Consider the following 25,715-nt stretch of genomic DNA (forward strand, 5'->3'; position numbering starts at 1 on the left):
TGTTCACAGAAACACCAAACATTGTGTCAATATATCCACTGAATCAAAGTCAAATGATGGAGGAACAAGTACACATAGTGCCTTACAATAAAGAAACAAGAACACAGTACTGGTTACGGTGTGACATCATAAATGTTGCTCCTGTTCAACATCTGACTGTGAGATGGTACAAAAATAATAAAACCATCCAGACAGAGTCTTTCAATGACACAACAACTAAAACACTGGTAAATGAGTCCTCGATTCTGAGAATCGACATCAGCAGAGAAGAAAAAGCCACTGAGTTCAGATGTGAAGCTGAGCTGGACTTTGGACCACATGGACTAAAACTTCCTGCCATTTCTCAAACACACAGAGTTTCAGCCCACTGTGAGTAAAAATGTTGAGGTTAACACACAAACAGAAGATTATTTAATTGTATTTTTTAGGCTAGATTAAACAAAAGTTCTATTCATTACAGCTTTCTATTATGTAAATGTGAAAATGATAAGAAAAACTGTCTCTTCAGATGCTCCTGAGATCAACACAAGTTGTACTGTTGACATCTCACCACTTGAGGGCACTAACATCACATTGAGCTGTGAAGCTGAAGGAAACCCCTCTCCTGTGTATAACTGGACTTGTGATGGGGAGAATATGCTGGAGAACACAAACAGTCTCAATATTATTCGAATCAATCGCAACAAAACCTGCACCTGCACAGCTGCCAATTATCTGGGAAACATAACTAAGACAATCAATGTTCATATCACACCAAGAGGTACACATCTTTTATTATTATTTAGTTGTTATTTATTTCTTAAATTTATTTTTATTTGATCTCTAATGTTGTGGGTGTTATTCTTTTGTTGGGGGTCTTATTTTTGATTTGATAACAAATCATGTCTAACTGAAGGTATTGTGAATGGCAGGTTGTCCTCTAACTCTGGCACCCTCTGAAATGGTTGTGAGATTTGGAGATCCAGTTTCAATCAACTGCAGCACATCAGCCACAGATGTTGCTGAAATGGCCTGGGTGACTCCTGCTGGAGACAAAGAATTTAAACCTGGTTCTGATGTCACTTGGATGGTTAAAAACCTGAAATGGTGGACTCCAAGTCCTTTCTGTAGCATCACTCTAAATGACAATTTTCAGTGTTCTGTGAGCCCAGTCATCATTGTTTATAGTAAGTACATCTGTCAAAACTGCATTATTGTACTAGAAATTAAGATGAAACAGGCTATGATGTAAAATACTTTTATTTATTTATTTTTGTATAACAAAGGCATAATTTCAGTTTGCTCACACTGCAACTTTGAAGACGATGTTGTCGAGTAACCTGCTGTAGCTCTGATCCAAATGTTGTACTTTCATGTAGAACTGTGAAGAAGACTCTGTTAGTGGCAAGAAAAACCCAACCTTTTAATATCAATGCATTTATGCATTCATTCTTCTCATATTGATGCTAACAAGCGCATCCATTTGCCATATGTTCTAAATGTATTTTTTACTTTGCTTCATTTGCAGAAACCCCAGAGACCGTGTCAATCTCTGAAATAAATCATGGTCTGATGTTGAAGCACAAAGAGGACAAGAAGTACACCAAGACACAATACAAACTGCAGTGTGACATCATCAATGTTGCTCCTGTTCAGTATCTCACTATTACTTGGTATAAAAACAATAAAATCATCAAGACAGAATCTTTCAGTAACACAGCCAAAACACCAGTAAATGAGTCCTCTATTCTGAGAGTCAACATCAGCAAAGAAGAAAAAGTCGTTGAGCTCAGATGTGAGGCCAAGCTGGACTTTGGACCACGTGGACCAAAATTTCCCGCTATTTCTCAAACACACAATGTTTCAGCCCACTGTGAGTAAACATCCTGCTGTTTACACAAAAACAGAATATTTCTTGGATTTTTTCATTTCTAAACTGAATTTAACAATGTGAAAATGAGGCATACAACAAGTAATTATTTAAACAAATAACAAACATCTTTTTGTCTCTTTAGATGCTCCAAAGGTAAACACAAAAGATAGTAATCATGACTATCTACTTGAAGGTTCTAATATCACCTTGAGCTGTGAAGCTGAAGGAAACCCTCCTTCTGTCTATAACTGGACTTGTGATGGGGAGAATATGTTAGCGAACACAAACAGTCTCAATATAACTCGAGTAAATCGCAGTAAAACCTGCACCTGCACAGCTGCCAATTATCTGGGAAGCGTAACCAAGACGATCAATGTTCATGTTGAACCAAGAGGTACACGTCTTTGTTTATTTCAAGCCTAATATTGCTGTGGGACATTTAGAGGACACTGATGACTAAAGAGAAGTGTTAGCTGATGTTTAAATTGATCAATGTATTTTAGGAAGTTTTGAGAAGTAAACTTTGGTTTTATTTTTTTTTTTATCTTACAGGTAAAACCAATAAAATCACTTTTGCAGTCATTTGGGCTTTGCCATTTGTAGCAGCCATCATCATCTCCATCTTCATTGTGTTCTACTGTCGCAATCAGTGGAAAAAACATGGACATTATAGTTTTGTTTCTGACAAAGATATCCCTTTGACACAAACTAATGGAAACAAATAAGATATCTGCTGCTTTCTGTAAATCGAAGCAAAAACTTAATTTTATGTGCTACCTAATTATTTTTCTTTCATTAAAAAAGAAGTTCTACACCCATTTGTATAAAAAACTCCAAGCTTCACATTCCTGGAAATGTGGGCCCACCCACTTCAACAATGGATCCATGCTGATGGGCTTTTAAAAAAAGTTTTATTTTCTATTACTTCTATTACTTTTCTATTAATTAAATAAATATTTTTTAAAAAATAAAATTATGTCATGTGTTTTCCTTTCTTAAAAAACAAGTAATCAAAAGATAAATAAAAAAATAATAAATATCACAAGCAAAGTCTGACTACAGAGGCAGTTTCACATTGACCACCAGCTGTTAAATCTGAAATCGCATGTAAGGGTTCAGAGATTTCTCAGGCAGCAGATAATAAAACTTAGAAACTTAACACATCATGTAAGGAAATTTGAGTTTAATATTTTTTTTGTTATAACAATGTTTTTTTTTTTGCAATAAATCTTACACTGTTGGAAAAAAACATACATAGAGACAAGAGCCCGGCACAGCTTCCTTATCCTGGTCACCAGCTTTTCACACACTGCTAGTCAGTGGTTGTGCTGCTCACTCTGGCACAAACAGGATGTCCAAGCTGATCTCCAAATGTTCATTGAGATTGAGGTCAGGACTGCAGACAGACAAAATGAGCTTCCTCTGTACACAGGCTGGGGTCAGTCTTAGAGATAGGATGAGAAGAGGTATTCTCAGCCTAACTGGCAACCATGGCAGACCCTGGGAGAGACCCAGACCCCCGTGGAGAGATTATATATCTCATCTGGCCAGTTCCCAAGAGGGGAATTGCTGTACTGCGTGAGGAAGTTAAGTGTCAGAGGTATGTGATGGTGATTAGTATTTTATGCAGGATTCTTCATAATCTATGATACTCACAATCTGTATCTGTTATCTGTAGTGAGCAGGTGAACAATAATATGGAGAGGTGGCAAAATACTGTGGAGAAAAGAGGAATTAAAGTCAGCACAATATGTGTGTGTAAATGAGAAGGACACATGCGTAACAATGAAGCTGCAAGGAGTAAAGATAGTGAAGGTAGATGTGTTTAAATACCTGGTAATGTGGGGTCAATCACCCAAAGCAATGGACATTGTACTAGTAAGATTAATAAGAGAGTGCAGTCAGGGGTTCCTTGTGACAGAAGAATAGCAGCAATGGTGAAAGTTGAAGGTTTGCAAGATGATAGCGAGACCTGTGTCTCATGTGTGATGTTTGAAGATGGTGGCACTAACAAAAAGACAGGAAGTGGATCTGGATGTAGCAGAGTTGAGGGTGTTAAGTTTTTTAATGGGAGTGGTCATTATGGACATACTTAAGAGTCCATCCGTCCGTCCTCTTCCACTTATCTGGGGCCGGGGCCAGCAGCCCAAGCAGAGAAGCCCAGACCCCTCTCTCCCCAGCCACCTCCTCCAGCTTGTCCAGGGAACACCAAGGTGTTCCCAGGCCAGCCGAGAGATATAATTTCTCCAGCGTGTCCTGGGTCTGCCCCGGGGCCCCCTCCCAGTAGGATAATGCTGGAACACCTCACCCAGGAGGCGCCCAGGAGGCATCCTTGTCAGATGCAAAAAAACACCTCAACTGGCTCCATTCGATGTGAAAGAATGGACTCTTAAGTATGTCCATAATGAGCCCCTCCCGGATTGCTAAGCTTCTCACCCTATGCGGGGATGCGATCACAACCATTAGTAGCATGTAATGTAATTCCCATCATGGGAGATTTTCCACTGGAGCAGTCTCGTGATGACACCCTGTGCTCAGCCTTTGACCAAGTGATTGAAATTGATGCTTACGTGGTGTGCCCTGAAGCCATGCGGACCTACTTGTGTTTTGTATTTTTAAAAGATAGGCTGTATCGAGTGAGTTGTGACACTTGCACGGAGGAGACACACACCCACTTGTTGGTGGCTCACTATAACCCCATGGCAGGGCAGGGCATAGGGGGTTTGACAAGAGCAAATTATGACCCAATTTTTTTGGCCAGGCATCCGAGAGGATGTGCGCTGCTGGTGCGCATCCTTTCCGGAATGCCAACTTATTAACCAGCCAACCATACCAAAAGCACCTTTGTGCCCCCTACCATTAATGTAGGTCCTGTTTGAACTTATTGACTGGGTTGTTGGAGTGGCTGAATTTATTCCCTTTGAACTGCTGTTCAGCAGGAAGCTGCGTGGGGTGCTCGACCTGATTAGGGAAAGCTGCGAGGAAGGTCCGAGCCCCTCAAAGAATGAAATTCAATCCGTGCTGGACCTGAGAGTAAAACTCCACACATTGGGGAGGTTGATTTGGGAGAATTTGCTCCAGGCTTAGCAATGTCAGCATCGCCTGTATAACAGAGAGGCCACACTCAGGCAATTTTCACCCGGAGACAAAGTTCTTGTATTACTCCCTTCTTCTAGCTCAAAATTACTCGCCAAGTGGCCAACACTCTTCAAGCCAAGAATCATCAAAGATTGCAATCTGCCTCAGAGTGCAGAATTGGATGAGGTGCTTGTTTCTGCACAGCATGATCCTGACGAGGGTGTATGGGACTGTGAAGTGTCTGCCGTCCTTCTGCTGCTTAACTTGTTACCTCCAATATCTAAGGGAAGAAAGTCTTCAAAGATTAGCACATCTAATGCTGCCTGACCACCTGATGAAATTCATCAAGGTGGGAGGAAGCGTGGAGGTTTTTCTCAAGGAAACCGGCCCCGCTCAGCCCTTCCTCCTGTGTCTTCTACACTTTCATCCAGACCACGATGTATGGCATTGATGTTGGCAGTGTGAAGGAGAATCCTTGGATCAGGGAAATCAGAGCAAGAATTCTTTACAGTACAGTTTGAATACATCCACTATTCAGCACTTTGACTGGAAAAGTTCATCTGTTACATTTGCAAGATACTCAGTGGTATTTAGACATTTGAATTACCAGCATGGTTTGTACCCAGGAACGTTTTTGCATTTGACCTGTGGAGAGCCTGAATGTTCATTTATCATTTGCATGTAGTCTGCTTACAAGCAGCACTTCCCAAACAGACGTAGACTGTGTTGATTTGGATATCACCAGCAATTTTGATTTTGAGCCCGTACCTAATGATGGAGCCTCCGGCTTCATTAAATATAACACAGGAAAAGAGAGAGCGAGAGAGCTTATTAACTAAAACACCACACACCTGTCCCACCAACCTCTCTGGCACTGCCCCTTGAACTCACTGCACCACCCCTTTCCTGCAGCTGAGCCAGGGAGCACACCTTCGTCACACTCACTGTTTCCAACACCAGGCCAAAGAGAGAAGAACTTCACATCTTTATGTTCACCGTTCACCAAGTAAAAATTGGGAGTAAATGACAGCTTTATAGTAAGAGAGTGAGCAGTGATGGTATGGAACTAATAAAGAAATGAAACTCAAACTTTAATAAACTGCATGCAATAGAAGTGAACAACTGATGCATTTATTTATTTAGATAAATGCTAACTGACCTCTATAATTTATGTAGAGGAAGGCAATATTGCTTCTACTACATAATCTATTCATTAGACATTGCTTACTTTAGAACTAAATATAACAGCTTCTATGTGGAACCTGACAGTGACTGGTAACAGCTACAGTCGGGTTAATATCATAGCAATCCAAGGGGACTCCCTCTCCTGGCACAATGTCTCACCAGTTTGGATTCCACTTCCACTGATTGCTGTCTGCTGTATGTTGACTTTTTCCCATTAATGTGGTTATTTAAATTATCATAAATGAGCCTGATAGTATCAAATATGTGCCCAATCCAATATGAATGATGTGTGGTATCAGAGTGGACACTACTTAACCAACCTGAAGAGAGTTTCCATGGTGATCAAACCCACATAACAAGGTTAAATTATGGACATGTGCAAAGGTAAGACATGATGTAGATGATTTTCACATGTGTAGAGAGAATAAAACAAACTTAATCTGTGTCTGTGTGTTTAATAAAAACATTATTTTCAACTTAACCCAGTCTGTGAACTATTTGTGTACCAGAACTCCAAAAAAAAAAAAAAAAGAACAGAAATCAAAACCCAAACAATAAACACATTTCTTAAATTTCAAAACCTAAGAAAATCATGTACAGGATCATAACAAACTCATACACTATTGAGGTACTTAAGTGGAGTTTCAACTTATGTAAATAGTCTAAATATGAAACATGAATCATGATTTGCATCTCCAAAGCGTGAAATGGACACGGTGGACTGAGATGTCATTAAACATTTAGCTGTGATACTGGGTTGTGGTAGGACATGCGAGGGCCAGGAGGCATCCTGATTTAATGCCTGAACCACTCCAACTGGCTCTTTCAATTTGGAGAAGAAGTAGCAGCTCTATTCTGAGCCCCTACCAAATGCCCAAATTCCTTGTGTTATCTCCAAAGGCCACTTGGATCCATGGTCTCATTTTCTGAGTCACTACCTAGAACTTGTACTGACCAGTACATCTTTGCCTTCACACTCCACGCTCTGTGTTCAACACAACAGAGTAGTACAAAATCAGCATCAACGCAGATACTGTACCAATCTGTTTGCTCTTGAGATCTTGAGACTCTTAAGCGTCTCCACTTGTGGCAGCAACTTGTTTCCAGCTGAGAGCCAGGGCATCAGACTTGGAGGTAATTTAGATCCCAGTCACTTCAAACTTGGCTGCAAACTGCGCCAGTGCAAACTGCAGGTCATTGCTCAATAAAAGCCAACAACCCTAGCTGTTAAAATCAAATTATATCATATCTGCCACTGAAGTCAAGTTGGACAACAAGTTATGGATTATTGATAACATGGCAACTATACAGTTATAACAGCTGCAACTAAAACTTGATATGGTTGGGGTCTATAAAGTTTTGGACAATCAAACATTTAAACTCAATTAAAATGTAACTGAAGTGCAGATTTTCAGCTTTATTAAAGGGGTTTAACAAAAATAATTGTGATTTTATGATAGGGAAATTGAAACTGTATCTGTGTAGTTTCTCAGTAATCCGGGTCATAGTCTTTAGAGCTAAAGAACATGATGATTAAACTTCCTAGAGTTTAAAGAACTCCAGTCGCCTTCTTTTTAAGATTCTAACACTACTGAAAAAGAGCAAGGAGTCCTTGAGAAGCTTTAGAATAAAGAGAATGAGATGTTTACCACCACCATCTGTGGTGTATGTGATTACACACATCTAAACTCATGCTTAGTTGCAGAATGCTCCACTAACCTATCAAATCAACATTACAAGTGGTTTTTAGTAGTGTCATGATGTATATCTGCACAAAGCAAAATCACAGGATTGTTTTCCAGTATCTGTGTTGTAGATGGCATGGGGATTGGAGGCAGATATGAGAATGCAAGGCAGGGCTTTTTGCTAGGCTAGTGAAAACAGCAACACAAACCCCTGGTGCCAAGCATTTTCCTCTTCTTAACACTAAATCTCTTGCCTGGAGCTACAAATTGCTAAACACAACCATACTCATATGCTCATGAATGCTGTGTATTGTGACTATAACAAATCATGAATTTGATTTGGGTTTTTTTTTAACACAAAAAAGAACTTTATATGCTGCACTATTACAAACCTTCTTAGAATTGAGGTGTTTACCTTTGCAGCCTTTTGCAAAATAGTGAATGAGCCCACAGATTGGTGAACTTGTGTGTCAGTGAAGCTTGTTGTACAACATGGTTTGAATGCTCAATTAGGGTAGAAAGCATGCACACTGAGACATACTATCTTTTTGCTGTTTGCAGATAAAAAAGTATCAGCAAAATGTGCTAGCCTGTCACATCATTTCTTTCACTTTGATAGCTTGATAACTGTCATTCCCCTTAAATGATGTGGCCTCCTTTAATTTCCAACATATTATCTATTGTGATTTTCTTCCCGGTGAGTTATGATGTGTTTTCAAACTGTTTCTTTAATCTTTTGAGCAGTGTATCTATTTCCTGTCAAATTTATTTAACTGCTCAGATAAACAGCAGAGGCTGGTAGCATTAATGACTCCCTGGTTTCGATCCTATCTGTCTGAGAAAAACAGCTAGCAGCATTATCACTGAACAAAAGACTTTATGTTTTTATAATACTTGCCTTTTGAGCTTGCAGTTAAGAACAGGATATGAACAATAGAACACAAAAGTGTGGATAATTTCTGTGTTGCACCACTTCCTCAAGTGTCTTCTTTTCTTTTTTTCACCACTTCCTCAAATGGCTAAAGAGAAAGAGAGCACATGGTGTGGTTGCGAGAGCATGCCTGTCATGACAGACCATTAAGGCTGATCTCTTTGCATACGTTTTTACTTTTTCAGATTCCTATGCCCATCTTACCACCGTGGTTTTACACTCAGATTTTCAATTGCTTATTTAAACCAAACTGAGAAGTTGTTTATGAGACTTTCCCTAGTGGTAAGGGAACTTTATAAAATGCCTTTCATGTTTTTATTTAATACTGCTGAATTTCAAAATGCTATATGTTGACATATTATAAAACTGTATCTGCATGTTGCTTTTTGTACATCCTCCCTTAATGCATATTTTCCCTTCACTCAAGGGCATAGCAGGACTGACCGCAGAGTACCAGCTGATGCATGTGGGTCTGGTGTGAGCAGAGTCGAGCTCAGGGAGGGTGGAAAGTCATCTAGAGGAGACAAGATGGGTCGGAAATGGGAGCAGTATAGGTGACCTTTTGCCCTTTGAAAGCCAGGAATTAACACTTACAATAAATAACTAAATAAATAATAATAACTAATTAAAATAACTAATAATAACTAAAGAAATGAATAATACAATAAATAACTCTGTCATATACACTATTAAACACTATTATTAGACACTATTAAAGCCACTACCACGATGGCGTTCAAAGGAGGATCCTGCTCCCTCAAACAAGTTTCCATGATGACCAAACCAGCATAAAAAGGGTTATATTCTGAACATGTGCAAACAGAAAAAGATGATGTGGATGATTCTCACATAAGTGTAGAGAGAATGAAACAAACTTTCTGTGTCTGTGTTTATTAAAAACATAAAAACTATGACATGTACATCGACTGTGAATAACTGGGTGATCACTAAAATGGATTAGGTTGACAAATCTGCCTTCTGTGGTGCATTTTTGTGCTAGAATTTGTATTTCTCTGTAAACTCACATAATTTCTCTCTTCTTTGTAGAAATTAGACACTTTGTAAAAGAACAGTGAATAATGGCACAAAACATAGGGGGAGGGGCATCATTAAGCTACCGTTACTTCACAAAGCGCTGGCTCTGGATGTGGTTTTGTATTTCGGGTTTCACAGTGTTTCCTGTACACAAGAGCATTGAATTTCCTCTATGTTTTCTTTCTGCATGTGATACTGCCAGCCTGTCAGGCGGACATCATATCTCCTGCATCGAACTGATATTCATCTAACCCGGGTCCTTAAGCTGGACATCGTCTGGACGATCCTGAAACACTGCTCACTTCCTTCCATCTCATTATTCCTCTTGCATGCTGTTCAAGCATGCTATCTGTGAGGATGCTAAGCTTCTTCATACTCATCTTTTCACTATGTGGTGAGTAATAAAGATGTTCTTTAAGTACAAAGGGATTTTCCTTAACTCTGTATCTATCTGAAAAATTGATTATTTTATTGAGTTGACAGGAGTAAAACCTTTTAGGTAACTTTGAGTTTCTTTTTGGCCTAACTTTCGGTATCTTGGTGGTAAATGCACAAAAAAGCAAACTAAAACTAATAATTTCTATATGTGTTTTTTAAAAAATAAAATACTCCCATTTTAATGAGGTACTAATGGAATTCGAAGGACTATCAATGTAACCTCTGACTTTTAAAAGAATAAATGAAAACCCATTTTAAGTGGGAGAGGTGAACGTTACTTCTAGTACAAAGTTCCGTTTTCATCAAACTGAGAGAGCGTGGGCCATATTGAACTTTACAGTCTGATGAAAAATAAAGCTTTCACAGGACTCTTTGCAGTCTTGTGAAAGACTAATTATACCCCATCATTCAGTAGCTTTTAAAAAACCTTTAGCAGCAATGACTTGCAGTAACCACTTTCTTTACAATGTTATCAGTTTCTCACATAGTTGTGGGAAATTTTTTTGTGTGTGTGTGTAGGTGGTCAGAGATGTTATGATTAAGCTGCGACCACGCCACCTAGTGGAATTTCACCCCCAGGAAATATACAGAGTGTTTTCAAACATCCTAACCAAAACACTGGTTTGAAAGTGCACTACTAAAGCAGATTTCTTCCAATATTAAAATACCTTTAATACATTTGTTAAAAACAAATTATAATTCCAGTCTGGTTCACAATATAAACTGATCTTAAACATCTAACATGCTGAGTGAGGCTTTGTAGAGTCTGACGTGCAGCTCTTTTTTTATTGGACTTTATCTGAGCATTGTACAGTCTGACTTTGGGTTGAATTTGCTTGATGATCAGTTAAACATCCTCATGGATTTGATTAGCAGCATGTGGATGCCTCTTCAAACCTCATAAACCCTCTTAAAACTTGTGAAAGCAGTAGGGGGTATACTTATTTAGTACTATATTTATTTATAGTGTTTAAATAACAGACAACATATAAATGCACTTTAATTTCAAAATGAATTGTATTAGTTTTAATCAGTATTTAGCACAGTTTCTTTCCAAAGAAATATATTTATTTTTGCATCTTATTGTGAACACTGTGTTTTAACTGATGAAGGTGTCTCTTAGATGTGGACGTTAATAATGTGCCAACATCCTAGAGGGTCCTTGAAATGTTAAACGTTGTTTTCTGTCTTTTAGGACTTTTGGTATTCTCTAGAGATGGACCGATCCGATATTACGTATCGGTATCGGTCCGATACTGACCTAAATTACTGGATCGGATATCGGAGAAAAATAAAAAATGTAATCCGATCCATTAAATATCACGAAAGCACCTCACAAAACTTGCAACACGCGGTAACTCACCTCAGAACGTTAGCACATCGGAGCAGTATGCATCACGTGATAGAGTGGCTGTGGCATGCGGGACCTGTCGGTGGTCTGGATAGCATTTGGAGCTTCGCTAGCAACCTGGCATTTCATCTCCGACAAAGTTATCCCCGAGAGAAGTAAAGCAAGTGTGTAAGTCCATCTCTGAATCTTTGTAAAGCATTCCTGCGTTAAGCTTAACGAGCGACTGCCTCTCGCTCTCCGGCTGCTACTTCAATCGTGAAACTGCTAATGATCAGCTGATCGGCTTTTCTGTCGCGAGTCTCTCTTCTTTGTTTTTGGTCCACTTTGCGCCAGAAAGAGGAAACCAGCGGCTGAACAACAGCAGCACGTTTAAGCTTGATAAGCTGTTGTTACAATTTATTTAATATTACTTTCTACTCGAGGATCTTTTTCTACGTAGCTGACGGCTGGTAACTGTGCAGGGGCGGATCTAGCAAAGTTTAGCCAGGGGGGCCGATAGGGCATTAACTGGGAAAAGGGGGCACAAAGACATACTTTTCTTTCTTATTCTCATTTAAAATGTCTAGCTTTTAATAAATAATTATCTGACACCCAAAGTTTTAATTTGATGTAAAATGAATAGAAGTCAATTACTGTATATAGTGACTATTAAGTCTAATATATATACCCTAGTAAGCTATAGTACTTTTTCCTTTGGGAAGGTACCATCTGTGCAGTCTGCAATTTTGTTGAAGAAAGATGTTGAATCTATTTAATATTTCTTGAAAAATAATTGATTTCTGTGCATTTTTTTTCACACTGCATCAAATTAATGTTGATTACGTCGATTAAGCATCATGAGGTGGCGCGTGAGGGGTGGTTCCCTATTTTTTATTTATTTATTTTTGTTGTTGCTGGGAGTTGGAACCCTATTAGTTAGGTTGCTTAATATTTACGCTAAGTACTCTTTAAAATACCAGAATAGGGAGGATGGTGTAGGTCTAAGTTTATTAGATTGATCAGTATTGCTGAACTATGAAATATTTTTTTTGTATACAGGTATAACAGAATAGCTTTAGTGTAGTTGTTGTTTTAAACTTGAGTATGAACTTGCAGACTTGCAAAATGCAGCAAGATATTTTAAAAAACAGTTTTGTTGATTAAAAAACACTATATCGGATTCATATCGGTATCGGCAGATATCCAAATTTATGATATCGGTATCGGTATCGGACATAAAAAAGTGGTATCGTGCCATCTCTAGTATTCTCTCTTTTTAAGAATTATTACACATGACTAGGACACTTAACTAAATTTTTAATATCTCTGATTTACTTTGCTTTGTCATTGTAATACTGGCCTTCTTTAATTGCACTGAGATCTCACTGGGCCTCACATGGTCAATTTTTCAAGGATTTCTGAACCTCTGAACATGAGGGATATGCTTAAAAACAGTTGAGGCAAATGAGTGGCTGCATTTTAATATCCTGCATTTTACCATATATTACTGATTCTTTTTGATTTTGTTTTGTACTGTTTATTATTAATACTTAGTGTGAAAAAATGTGAAGCAGGACAAATAAAACCTAATAAGCACATCAATCTTGTCTATTTACAGATGCTGACAGCATATGCCCACCAGAGCACAACCCTCTTACTCTGAGTCCACCTGAGATCATAGAAGAATATGGAGTAAATCCTGTCACTGTAAACTGCACCACAGCACTGGCTGAACATAAAGGGCTGTACTTTACAGTTGGAAATGAAACCTCTCGCATCATAGAAGAACAAATGTCTATCTCCCAGTCAGTGTCACTGTCAGATTGGAATGTGACGATCAAATGCAAAGTAAAACTAAATGAGTCTCATGAATGCAGCAAGGACCTTCAAGTTATTACATTCAGTAAGTTTAATTTGAAATGAATACAGAGCAATGCTAAGAAAACTAAAAGCAACGATCACGAGTAACTAACTGTTGTCTAACTTTGTTTGGCAGAGAATCCAGAAGTTGTTCATTCTGTACAGCTTGTGAATGTGATAGGAGAAGAAACACAGTACAGACTGCAGTGTGACATCATCAATGTTGCTCCTGTTCAGTATGTCACTGTTAGCTGGTACAAAAACAGTGAAAAAATCCAGACAGAATCTTTCAATGACACAACAACCAAAACTCCAGTAAATGAGTCCTCTATTCTGAGAGTCAACATCAGCAGAGAAGAAAATGTAGTGGAGTTCAGATGTGAAGCTCAGCTGGACTTTGGACCACACAGACCAAAACTTCCTGCCATTTCTAAAACACACAGAGTTTCAGCCCACTGTGAGTAAATATCCTGCTGTTTACACATGAACAGAAGTTTATTTTTATTTTTTTTAAAGATTAAACACAAGTTCCCTTCTGTTCAGCTTTCAATTGTGTAAATGTGAGAACTGATAAAAAACTGTTTATCATTTCAGACGCTCCGGAGCTAAAGACACAAAATAGTGCTGATGACACTTATGCACTTGAGGGCACTGATATCATCTTGAGCTGTGAAGCTGTTGGAAACCCTCTTCCTGTGTATAACTGGATTTGTGATGGGAAAAACATGTTGGAGAACACAACCAGTCTCAGTTTACCTCGAGTAAATGGCAATAAAACCTGCGCATGCACAGCTACCAATTATCTGGGAAACATAACTAAGACAATCCATCTTCATGTTGAACCAACAGGTATATATTCTTACTTCACATCTAAAATTGTGGATGATTTAGATGAAACTGCTGACTTATGTCTTATTTTACACCAAATCATCTCTAACTCTGAATATATTTTCTTGTGAATGGCAGGTTGCTCACTAACACTGACACCTTCTGAAACTGTTGTGAAATTTGGAGATCCAGTTTCAATCAACTGCAGCACATCAGTCACAGATGTTGACGGAATGGGCTGGGAGGCTCCATTTGGAGGTACAGGATTTGAGCGTCCTCCTGTTGTCACTTGGAGGGTTGAAAAACTAGAAGAGTGGTCTCCAAGTCCTTTTTGCTATGTTACTCTGGTTGATGGATCACAGTGTACTGTGAATCCAGTCATCACTGTTTACAGTAAGTACATGAGACCACAATGTCCACAATGCTTTATTGTGTTATAAACTATATGAATTGAAATTTGTAATATGATATAGCAATGATTTCGCTTATTTATTTACAGAAACTCCAGATTCTGTGTCAGTGTCTGACATGGGTCGTGGTCCAATGGTGGAGGGCAGAGAGTATGATCTGAAATGTGATGTCATCAGTGTTGCTCCTGTGCAGAATCTCACAGTGACGTGGTACAGAGGCAATGAAACTGTGCTCACACAGATGTTTAATGACTCCACTATGACTCCAGTAAACGCATCTTCTACTCTGAGAATCTCCACTCCGAGAGACTACAATGGATTAACTTTTAGATGTGAGGCTGAGCTGCACCTCGGACCCAAAGGACCAAAGTTCTCCCCTAATGTAACCTCACCACCTTACACTGCTGTTGTTCTTTGTAAGATTCCCACCAACTTACTTCATGTTTCTGATCTATGACACAGCTCTGTGATCTATGAAATATAAATTAATCTATGTTGATATTCCTTCCTAGATAAACCATTCATGGAATCTTGTCCAGACCACATCACTGTTGTTGAAAATGCTGCCTTCAGCAAGAGCATTTTATCCTGTCAAGCTGATGGGAACCCTCCTCCCACTGTTCAGTGGTTCTATAAGGAGAAACTCCTTAATTCATCTAAGCCACTGACCAGGACTGACTCAGGAAAGTACACGGCTATAGTTGAAAACAGTCGTGGCAGAAGCAACACCTCAGTTCATATCACAGTGGAATGTGAGTGCATCAGACCTGGGTCATTTTATATTTTAGCCGAATAATGATAAAACACACTAAAGTATTGACAAGATAATATTTTGTTTTCAATTATTTACTCTGAAAATGAATTTGTATAATTTTTACAGTCAGTCCTTCTTTCACCTGCAAAGAGCACTATGAGATCACAGTGAATGATAAACATCAAAGTATCTGTGAACCAGTAGGATTACCTACACCCACCCTCACCTGGTTTAAAGATGGCAAACAGATGGTTTCCCCACAGCTCTGGAAAAAGAACGATAGTGGAAAATACTTGCTTAATGCACACAACACGCACGGAACAGCTGAACACACACTGTATCTTGAAATTTTGTGTAAGTTTTAAGTTTTTAATTTTTCAGAATGATATAGTCTTTTTATGATTTTTCAACAGTGAAAATAAGTAATTTGAGATGATAGCATATTTTGAAGGATATTATTTCTGTTTCAAAATTTGGTATTTTTTCCAGATGCCCCTGAATTCAAAGAAGGAAATGAAAGCAAGGAGGTACTGCAGGGTGAGAATGTTACTTTAAGCTGTAGTGCTGACAGCAACCCACCTTCAAACATCACCTGGATCTACACAGCTGCAGTGAATTCAAACATGACCACTGAGGGGCGCCAGAAGACTGTCACTATCACTAGAGCCACGTCTACCAATGCTGGTTATTACATTTGTGTTGCAGAGAATAAAGTTGGGAGAAATACACGATTCATCACACTGATGATAACAGGTATGATTATTGACTCAGTGCAGAAGAGCTATGGGAATGTAGAAAGTGAAAGATTACTGATGTTCAATTTCAACAATGCATGGGATTGAGAAATTAAATGAATCTTATGTTTTGAATTTTGTTTCTCTTACAGGTAAAAGCAGTCAAATCCCATTTCCAATCATTTGGCTGTTGCTCACTCTATTGATCATCATTCTGATTCTTGTTGTGGTCTGTTGTCGCATTTGCCAAAAAAAACGTGGACATTACAGTTTTTTTCCTGTCAAAGTGTCAAATGTCTCAAATATCCCTTTGACTAGTGTACAAGCCAATGGAAAAGCTAAGGATTTTTAACGAATCCTGTTCTGTATATCAAATGTTGCCCCCTGGCCTGGTGGGTTTCAGGTAGGGAGGTGATCCAAAATCCTGCAACTGTTTATTAAAATACAGAAGAATGGATCATAAGCTTGTTTACAGCTTTAATCACAGGATTTATTCTACTTCCTTAAACAAAGAGAGACAAACTCAATCTCTTTCTATGATGACCAGCGTCTCTTTGAAAGGTACGGAACGACAGATGTTAATACATTGCCAAGAAGTGCATGAATAACCCTATTATCATTACATGAGAACTAAAGCACAATAGAGTGACTCATGTCCATGAATGTTCTTCTTTAGTTGTACTTGAACTGTGACAATTGTAACAATATCTCAACATTTGTTCACATTAACGATGGTAAACCAGTATTTGTTCAGGTTACGCAAATATATCTCTTGCATCACCAAATACAATATATTATAAGCTCAAAGCAACCAACTAGTAAATAAACCTCAATACAAAGCCTATTTATTAAAACATTTGTAGGCCTACATTACTTTTTGCATCCCCTCTTATCTCAAAAACACATTAAAATTGAAAGTCCAATTAATTTATTGTCACAAATACAATTTGTGTTTCTTTAGCATAGCTAATGCACTTGAAGCACACTTTGCCTGCTAGCAAAAGGTCTGTTGGCCTATGACGATATAGAAGTGACAATCTCACTTTAAGAACAGTACTTCCACATTTCTCATTTTCCAGAGTTATATTTCACAACAGTCTTATTATTATTTCTGCTTTGTTACATACAAGCCATTTTAAGGACTATTAACCAAACCTGTACATTAAAATGTTTATTCAGAAACACTTGTTGTGTACTCTATTTGGAATAAAATCTTATTTTTATATTTTGCTGTCTTTTTCTTTCTCCTCACAAGGCAGCTTCTTTTCAGTCTTGAAATATGAGTTGTGTACATTGTTCGGCCATATGTCACTGTATTTAAACAAAATATCCTATTTTCATGGATCAGAACTTAATTATGGATCCTTAATGATTTGATTCAAAAAGGTGGGTGTCGCCCAGTATTAGTCAGAGTGTAAAGTGATGGTTTCCTTAGGTTTTATTTTCAGTTAATTAAATAAATACTTAAATAAACAAGATGAGGATATGTGTTTTCTTTTTCCTTTTAAAGGCCTTTAACAAGTCATTACAGGTGAATTGTGACCAAACAGACTATTTTACAATGACCAATACATGCCAGTAGTTCAGAGGTTTTTCAGACAGTGAAGGATAAAGAACTATGTTTTAGTTAATATCCATTATGCTAAAGGAGCATAATGTTTGCTTCAGTCCGAGCCTTGGGTTTTGATTATCACGAAAGATTACCTTGAATAACAAAGACTCTCATTAGTAAATCTAAAAATAATATATTTGCAACAATACAACATTTGAAAAACTTTATTAAGCATTAAAAATCACAAGAAAAAGCAAAACCCAAAGCTATGGGTCTCAGGCAATTGACTGAACAAAAAGTCTTTATACTCAGAGGCTCCCTAACACAAAGCTTAAAGTGCAATCAAAATTCACTGATCAGGTCCACAAGAAATTTGGAGGATCAGGTCCCTCCCGACTTGGAATGCACTAATCTGTGTTTTTCAATCTATAGCGTGCTGGGCGCTGATCCCCTGTGCAAAGGATGAACAACCGGCAGTCATTTGCTCCGAATTACCAAATTTGGATTTAATTTCCTTATAAGAACATTAATAGTTGAGCACAGATCTTAACTCTATCCGCAACCGATTCTCTCGTAGTTCCGCTCGTTTTGCACTTCTGTATTTCTCCGTCTCTAGCAATTCCAGTCGTTCACCTCACAAGGCTGGGCGAGAACCTCCCCACCTCTCCTCCTGCCCCACAGCAAGGTCTCTCTGCACCGTGTCTCTGTCCCTCCCACCAGGCCACTTCATTGGTCCCTTCCTGGTGGCTCCCTGTCCTAATTGGCTGACGACAGTGTCCTTCAAGGACACGAACTCCCTCAGCTGTAAGTAAAACTCGACTTTCACAACAAAAACATGCATCAAGAAAGAATACAGCCACAGATTAAAATCACAGCCCATGCAATATAAAACCCAAGCAAAGCACAGAATCAGAATTTCCGGAGCTTGTATCTCGGGGAATGATTTTTATACACCAGATTAAAGAAGTACGCTATCAATGCAGAAGTACAACTTTGACCAGTGCAGGCTATCAAGATGCGACACAGACTAGTAGTATTTTCGCTTGACGGGGATGCGAAAACTAGTTTGTTCCTGTTTTTGTCGCAATGTAAAATTTTTTTTGAAAGAACAAGAACTGCCCGAGTTAAATGTCGGATCATGGTGTTGATTTCGAGTTTGAACTGAAGAAAGAAACGCCGGAGCAGGTTTACATCATGCTGAGATTGTACTCCCTTGGGGCGTCCTCCAAGCTGTTGGGATAACTTTGGAGAGGTTTTTTTCTTTCTTTTTTTGTGTGAGAGAAATAATCTAAAAGTTTGGCCAAATAAGTGACCGTTGATTTGGACACAGGGCTTTGGGTGAGTCTATCATCTGCCTCGTTTGTATGTATGATATTGTCAGTGTCATTAACATACATTTTCTGCAAGGTGAGGAAAGAAGTGAGAAGCTAATAGTCACGATATGAAAAGTGAAACCAACTTAGAAGTGCCTTAAAGTAGTAATATAGTTTTGTTAGTACTGTTTAATGTCCGACACCATTGGAGGACAGCTGAGACAGGACCATTCCGAATGCAGATGAGTATCGCCTAACATTTACGTATTGTATTGCTACTTTCTGCTTTTACTTTAATATATTTTGAATGCAGGCATTATACTCTGTACTCTTTAACATTTAGTTTAAAGTTTTAGTTTCTTAGTATTTTGTACATTACTGAATATCAAGCTAAATTCAAAGGACATTTACCACACAGAGGGAAGACTGAGAAAACTAGTACTAACAGAATATAGAACAGAAGAGGAACAGAATACCAATGAAAAAGAATGAAACTTACACAGTAAACAACAGTAGGAACCAGAAAACCTGATAAAAGAATAGAAATCAGAACCACAACTGCTAAATTTTAAAAACTATTAAAATTACATGATCATGACAATCTCTGGCACCATAAAGGTCGTTCAGTAAGGTTCTAACTTGAGTAAAAAGTCAAACGAATTTACTTTGCAAAAGTTATTCAAGACAAAAACTGTTCACAGTTAATGCTCTGTATAACAAATTTGTAATAAGACGGAGCCTAACAGCACCAAAAAACAAAGCAAAAAAAACCAAAAACAGTCTGTTCATTCTTTTAATAATATAGATCTTGTTTAAATTTTATAACTATAATTCCAAACACATGAATTAACTCTGCCAGGGTGGCCATTTATCAACCATTCTATTTGTAATTTTTATGGACAGAGCTATGCACAGCCAAAGGTCCAAGGGTGTCAAGTTCAGTGGTGTTATGGAAATCTGAAAGAAACTGATCTACACAAACAGCTTGTCTTTGTGAGGTTTTAATTTGTCTTTGCAAAGGGGTCAAACAACAGTACAGAGTACAACAGCAGTCTGCATGGCTTTTGACAAAGAATGACAACAAGCGTAGAAGCATAGAAACACATTGTCTACCCATCATGTTCACAGATTACAGTCAGAACATTCCAAAGATAACTTGTACAGATGAATATATCTATAAGATAAAACATGTAGAGCCTTCCACTCAGCCAAATCAACTTAAAACAGAGAAAATCAGAATCCTAAAATTTCCTATTATGTTTCACATAAAAATCCAGCAATGTTCAAACTAGGGGATCTTTGTGTGTCATAGTGAAAGTGAAAATTTTGCAGCATCTCAACATGTCACTCGAGCATGTGTGGGTATTAGCTATACGTAAATTAAAACATTGTTTCAAAATTTGCCCTTGCAGCACTGTTGCTCAAAGTCACCATCTCATAGAAATGTGTGAGGTGCAGCAGATGAAGTTTCAGTCAACTATAACTAACCTGGTGTGTGTGCTGTACATTTTCTTTCCTCCTCCAAAAGTAGGTCATTTGTGTTACCAGTGGTCAGTTTCCACTGGTAGGACCATAAGTGCTGATAAACTTTTCTTGGCAGCAGGCAGAAAGCAAAAAATGCACGCTTAAAGTTATATTTACATTAATTAATTATTACATGTATTGTAAGTGAAAAAGTAACAAATTCTCTCACCCCTTGTCCTAACAGAGTGTACATAGTATCCACCACCACAATCAACTTCAAGCATTAGCTCAGTCAAAGTAGCTGCACGTCTCTCATGTGGAGCATGTGATTCATCCATATCAACAAAAGCAACACAGGAGTGTGTACAAAGTGTTATCAACTCGAGTCTTCATGACAGGCTTGGTGGCTGCATCAATCTTTTATAGAATCTGTGTTAACACCAGAGGTCTTCTGGCAAGGAATGAATGCGTAGAAACTCTCTTGTGTTTGCAGAACTTTGCGTTCACAGTTAGCGCCCTGTGTTTTCCCAGTTTTTTCTTTAACATTTAGTAGTTGAAACAAAGAGTGTTTTTTTTTATTACTAACATGTTGCTTTTGTGGAAAGTGAAGCTTTTTAAAGTTAATCCTGGACACATTTTTCAATGTTTAGATTTTGTCTGAATCTTGAGCTTTACAATTATTATCTTACATATAGATGTAAACTACCTAATTTAAAAAAAAACAACAACTAAAAAACATATTGTATTATATCTATTATTTAAAAAGATAAGTTGGACAAATATTTGCCCACTATTGATGACATGGATTATTGTACTTGTCATAGTTGTAATTGGCCAGATATTTAAGTTTTTAGACAATGACAAATGTTGTAAAGATGTGATTGTAGGATAATCAATTAAGACGAGCTATTTGGGGACCTGTAAAGATAACGTTGAATCCTGTACTGCAGGATATCTAATGCAAATCCTGAAACTGAACTTCTGCTGGGCAATCCTGAAACAGTCTTCACCTCCTCCATCCATCTGCTTCATCCTGTATGCTGACTAAACATGCTGCTTGTCTGGATGCTGGGCTTCCCCATGCTCATCTTTTCAGTGTGTGGTGAGTGCTTAAGAGCTCTATGTGTCATAAACTGGCTGTGTAATGCAGGTGGGAAAGGATAGGTTGGATAGTATTTCATTTGGCAGTTAAGAACAAAACATTTTACTTTCTTTTTTAACTTCACTTTCAGTTTATGGCTTGCATTTAGTTTCAATGGCCACAATCTCCACATGTCAGCAGCGAGGGTAACGACAAACTGAAAATAATGGTGCTTTGTAAATGCTTCCCTTTTAATGAGATTCAAATTAAAATAAAAAAGATGAAACTTGTCACTGATATAACATCTGAATTTTTAACATTTAACATTTTCAAGTTAAAAGTGTTATTTATGGTTGAAACATCATCAGTAAATCATCAGAATCTAGCACCATTTACAAAACTTTGTTGCTAGGATCTTGGGTTATGTGTTTTGAGTTTTGGTGGTTTTTGATTTACTTTTGGGTAAATAATTAATAATTTATGTTCTAGTTCTATGGTATTTAATTTAATGTCATTTCCTTAATGCTTCTGAATTAGCTTAGCTCTTAGCTCTTTTGTATTAGTGCAAGTTTCCTCTCTTGTCCACAAGCTGTTTGTCTTGTCTCTGTGATTAAACAGCATTTTGTCTCTGTGTTTGCTCTTTTTCTGAATCAGGTTTGTATCAGTAGGTCTTTGTGTTTGTTCGATTCCTGTTTTATTGTGATACTCTCTTGTCTCTTGTGAGTTGTGATGAGTTTACTCGCCACGCTATTCCTGAGTTCCTGAGTGTTTCCTATTAGTCTCCGCTTCCCCTAATAACTCTCTTGTGTCTATATTGTCTCAGTTTCCCTTTGATCTTCATCAGAGTAGTTCCTGGGTGTTATTCTGTTTCCTGATCTTCTTCCCCTAGTGTCTTGGGCACTTAGTGAGTTCTGTAGTTTGAACTTGTTTTTTGATTTAGTTTTTTGTTCCGTTTCATGTAGTTTAAGACCACTTGAAAAATGGCAAAAAATCATATTTTGCATGGTTCAATCTTAACAGGGCTCCAACCACAGCTTCAACATGCAACAAAAAGAAATGGGAGTGAGACAAAACATTCTTTTGATCATGCAACTTAATGAAAACAACGCTTAAACTGAAACAGGCTAGACATAGTCACATACTGTTGACTGTTGTGACTGAAAACATTTCTTTGTGAATAGCAGGTTTCCCTTTAACACTGACACCTTCTGAAATGGTTGTGAGATTTGGAGATCCAGTTTTAATCAACTGCAGCACATCAGCCACAGATGTTGAAGGAATGGGCTGGGAGGCTCCATTTGGAGGTACAGGATTTGAGCGTCCTCCTGTTGTCACTTGGAGGGTTGACAAAGTGGAAGAGTGGACTCCAAATCCTTTTTGCTATGTTACTCTAAATGATGGATCCCAGTATACTGTGAGTCCAGTCATCACTGTTTATAGTAAGTACATGTGCACACACTGTTTTATTGTGTTATAAACTACATGAACTGATATTTGTATTATAATACAACAGTGATTTCACTTATAATGCTCAGCAGGTATCTATTATCCTCTAATTACTCTGATTCAATTGTTAGTACGTTTTAGTCAAAATGAAAATCTATCTGCAACCAGCAACATCATGTGTGAAATAATGCATATTTTCTGTATGCTTATATTTGATTGTTTTTTCCCCCACTTTGATTTGTTTATAGAAACTCCAGACTCTGTGTCAGTGTCTGACATGGGTCATGGTCCAATGGTGGAGGGCAGAGAGTATGATCTGAAATGTGATGTCATCAGTGTTGCTCCTGTACAGAATCTCACAGTGACGTGGTACAGAGGCAATGAAACTGTGCTCACACAGATGTTTAATGACTCCACTATGACTCCAGTAAACGCATCTTCTACTCTGAGAATCTCCACTCCGAGAGACTACAATGGATTAACTTTTAGATGTGAGGCTGAGCTGCACCTCGGACCCAAAGGACCAAAGTTCTCCCCTAATGTAACCTCACCACCTTACACTGCTGTTGTTCTTTGTAAGATTCCCAACTACTTACTTCATATTTTTAAATCTAAGACACAGCTCTGTGATCTATGAAATATAAATTAACCTATGTTGATATTCCTTCCTAGATAAACCATTCATGGAATCTTGTCCAGACCACATCACTGTTAATGAAAGTGCTGCCTTCAGCATTGACATGTTATCCTGTCAGCCTGATGGGAACCCTTTTCCCATTGTTCAGTGGTTCTATGAGGAGAAACTCATTAATTCATCTAAGCCACTGACCAGGACTAACTCAGGAAAGTACACGGCTATAGTTGAAAACAGTCGTGGCAGAAGCAACACCTCAGTTCATATCACAGTGGAATGTGAGTGCATCAGACCTGGATCATTTTATATTTTAGCCGAATAATGATAAAACACACTAAAGTATTGACATGATAATATTTTGTTTTCAGTTATTTACTTATTTATTTAAATGAATCTGATACCATTTTTACAGTCAGTCCTTCTTTCACCTGCAAAGAGCACTATGAGATCACAGTGAATGATAAACATCAAAGTATCTGTGAACCAGTAGGATTACCTACACCCACCCTCACCTGGTTTAAAGATGGCAAACAGATGGTTTCCCCACAGCTCTGGAAAAAGAACGATAGTGGAAAATACTTGCTTAATGCACACAACACACATGGAACAGCTGAACACACACTGTATCTTGAAATTTTGTGTAAGTTTAAAATTTTCAGAATTATATTGTCTTTTTATGATTTCTCCACAGTGAAAATATATAATTTTTGAGATGATAATATATTTTGAAGGACATTACTTACTTTCAAAATTTTGTATTTTTTCCAGATTCTCCTGAGTTCAAGAATGGAAATGAAAGCAAGCAGGTGCTCCAGGGTGAAGATGTTACTTTAAGTTGTAGTGCTGACAGTAACCCACCTTCAAACATCAGATGGGTTTACACACCTGCTTTGAATTCAAATGTGACCACTGAGGGGCACCAGAAGATAATCACTATCACTAGAGCCACGTCTACCAATGCTGGTTTTTACGTTTGTGTTGCAGAGAATAAAGTTGGGAGAAATACACGATTCGTCACACTGATGATAACAGGTATGATTACTGACTCTGTGCAGAACAGTTATGGAAATGTAGGAAGTAAAAAATTACTGATGTTTAATTTCAACAATGCATGGCAACATGTATTAAATAGAAGTCACATGTTGTTTTATTTTGTTGGTCTTACAGGCAATACCAGTAAAGTCCTCTTTCCAGCTATTTGGGCTTTTCTCACTCTATTGATCATCGGTCTTACCCTCCTCGTGGTCTATTTTCACAACAGGCAGAAAAAACGTGGACAATACAATTTTGTTCCGGTGTGCCAAATGTCTAATATAGCCATTTGACTTTTGCACAAGCCAATGGCAATGCGTAGGATCTTTGCTGCATTCTGTTCTGTTTGTCAAACTCATTAATACAATTTAGATTTGTTAGTATTTTACAGATTAATTACATTATTGAATTTCAAGTTACATATTTATATATGAGTCATTGATTCATTAAAAGCTAGAAAATGAAAAGCATATTTACACATAAATGGATTATGATCCATTTCTAAACTTCATAGACCTGAAAACAGTATAAATGTGCAAAACAATAAAAAGGTTACACTTGTGATGCAAAAATACTGTGTTATCCAGTGCTATGAAGCAGGAAACTGTTAACAGTAACCCATGTTGTGTCCTCTATTTGGATTAAAATCTGTTTTCATGTATTATTTTTTATTTCTTTTTCACTTTCCTCACAAGGCAGCTTCTTTTTAGTCGTTAAATATTAGAGTTTAAGTATCTCGGGGTCTTGTTCACGAGTGACGGGAGAAGGGAGCGGGAGATCGACAGACGGATTGGTGCTTTGGCTGCAGTGATGCGGATGCTGTACCGGTCTGTTGTGGTGAAGAGAGAGCTGAGTGAGCCAGTTGAGGTGGTTTGGGGATCTGAGAAAGATGCCTCATCAGAATCAGAATCAGAATCAGAATACTTTATTGATCCCTGGGGGAAATTATTTTTTTTGTTACAGTGCTCCATTTTAAACCAACATTAAGACAAGACAGACAATACACTAACTAAGAATAGTACAATATATACATATATATACATACATACATACATAAGTCACTCATAAATAAA

The 25,715-nt window shown here is 37.9% G+C and overlaps 2 protein-coding genes across 2 annotated transcripts; both read left to right on the plus strand.

The window, feature by feature from the left end:
• The first annotated feature begins 6 nt into the window (after nt 1-6).
• Nucleotides 7-2,779, plus strand: LOC106633584 (B-cell receptor CD22). The gene is made up of 6 exons (XM_014339277.2): nt 7-369; nt 509-760; nt 912-1,166; nt 1,508-1,852; nt 1,995-2,246; nt 2,405-2,779. Exons 1-6 carry the CDS (start codon nt 54-56, stop codon nt 2,575-2,577), a joined length of 1,593 nt encoding a protein of 530 aa, XP_014194763.1. The 5' UTR covers nt 7-53; the 3' UTR covers nt 2,578-2,779.
• Nucleotides 2,780-9,873: 7,094 nt separating this feature from the next.
• Nucleotides 9,874-25,160, plus strand: LOC102301777 (hemicentin-1). Its single transcript, XM_042218662.1, has 15 exons — nt 9,874-10,160; nt 13,153-13,437; nt 13,531-13,851; nt 13,989-14,243; nt 14,358-14,615; nt 14,722-15,048; nt 15,145-15,384; nt 15,513-15,740; nt 15,876-16,139; nt 18,393-18,476; nt 22,712-22,969; nt 23,225-23,551; nt 23,649-23,888; nt 24,023-24,250; nt 24,379-25,160. The coding sequence occupies exons 1-15, from the start codon at nt 10,109-10,111 to the stop codon at nt 24,933-24,935; spliced, it is 3,924 nt and encodes a 1,307-aa protein (XP_042074596.1). The 5' UTR covers nt 9,874-10,108; the 3' UTR covers nt 24,936-25,160.
• Nucleotides 25,161-25,715: the final 555 nt, after the last annotated feature.

This window comes from Haplochromis burtoni, unplaced genomic scaffold, assembly GCF_018398535.1.
Source record: "Haplochromis burtoni strain Fernald_Lab_line unplaced genomic scaffold, NCSU_Asbu1 Contig_21, whole genome shotgun sequence".
NCBI classification, from domain to species: domain Eukaryota; kingdom Metazoa; phylum Chordata; class Actinopteri; order Cichliformes; family Cichlidae; genus Haplochromis; species Haplochromis burtoni.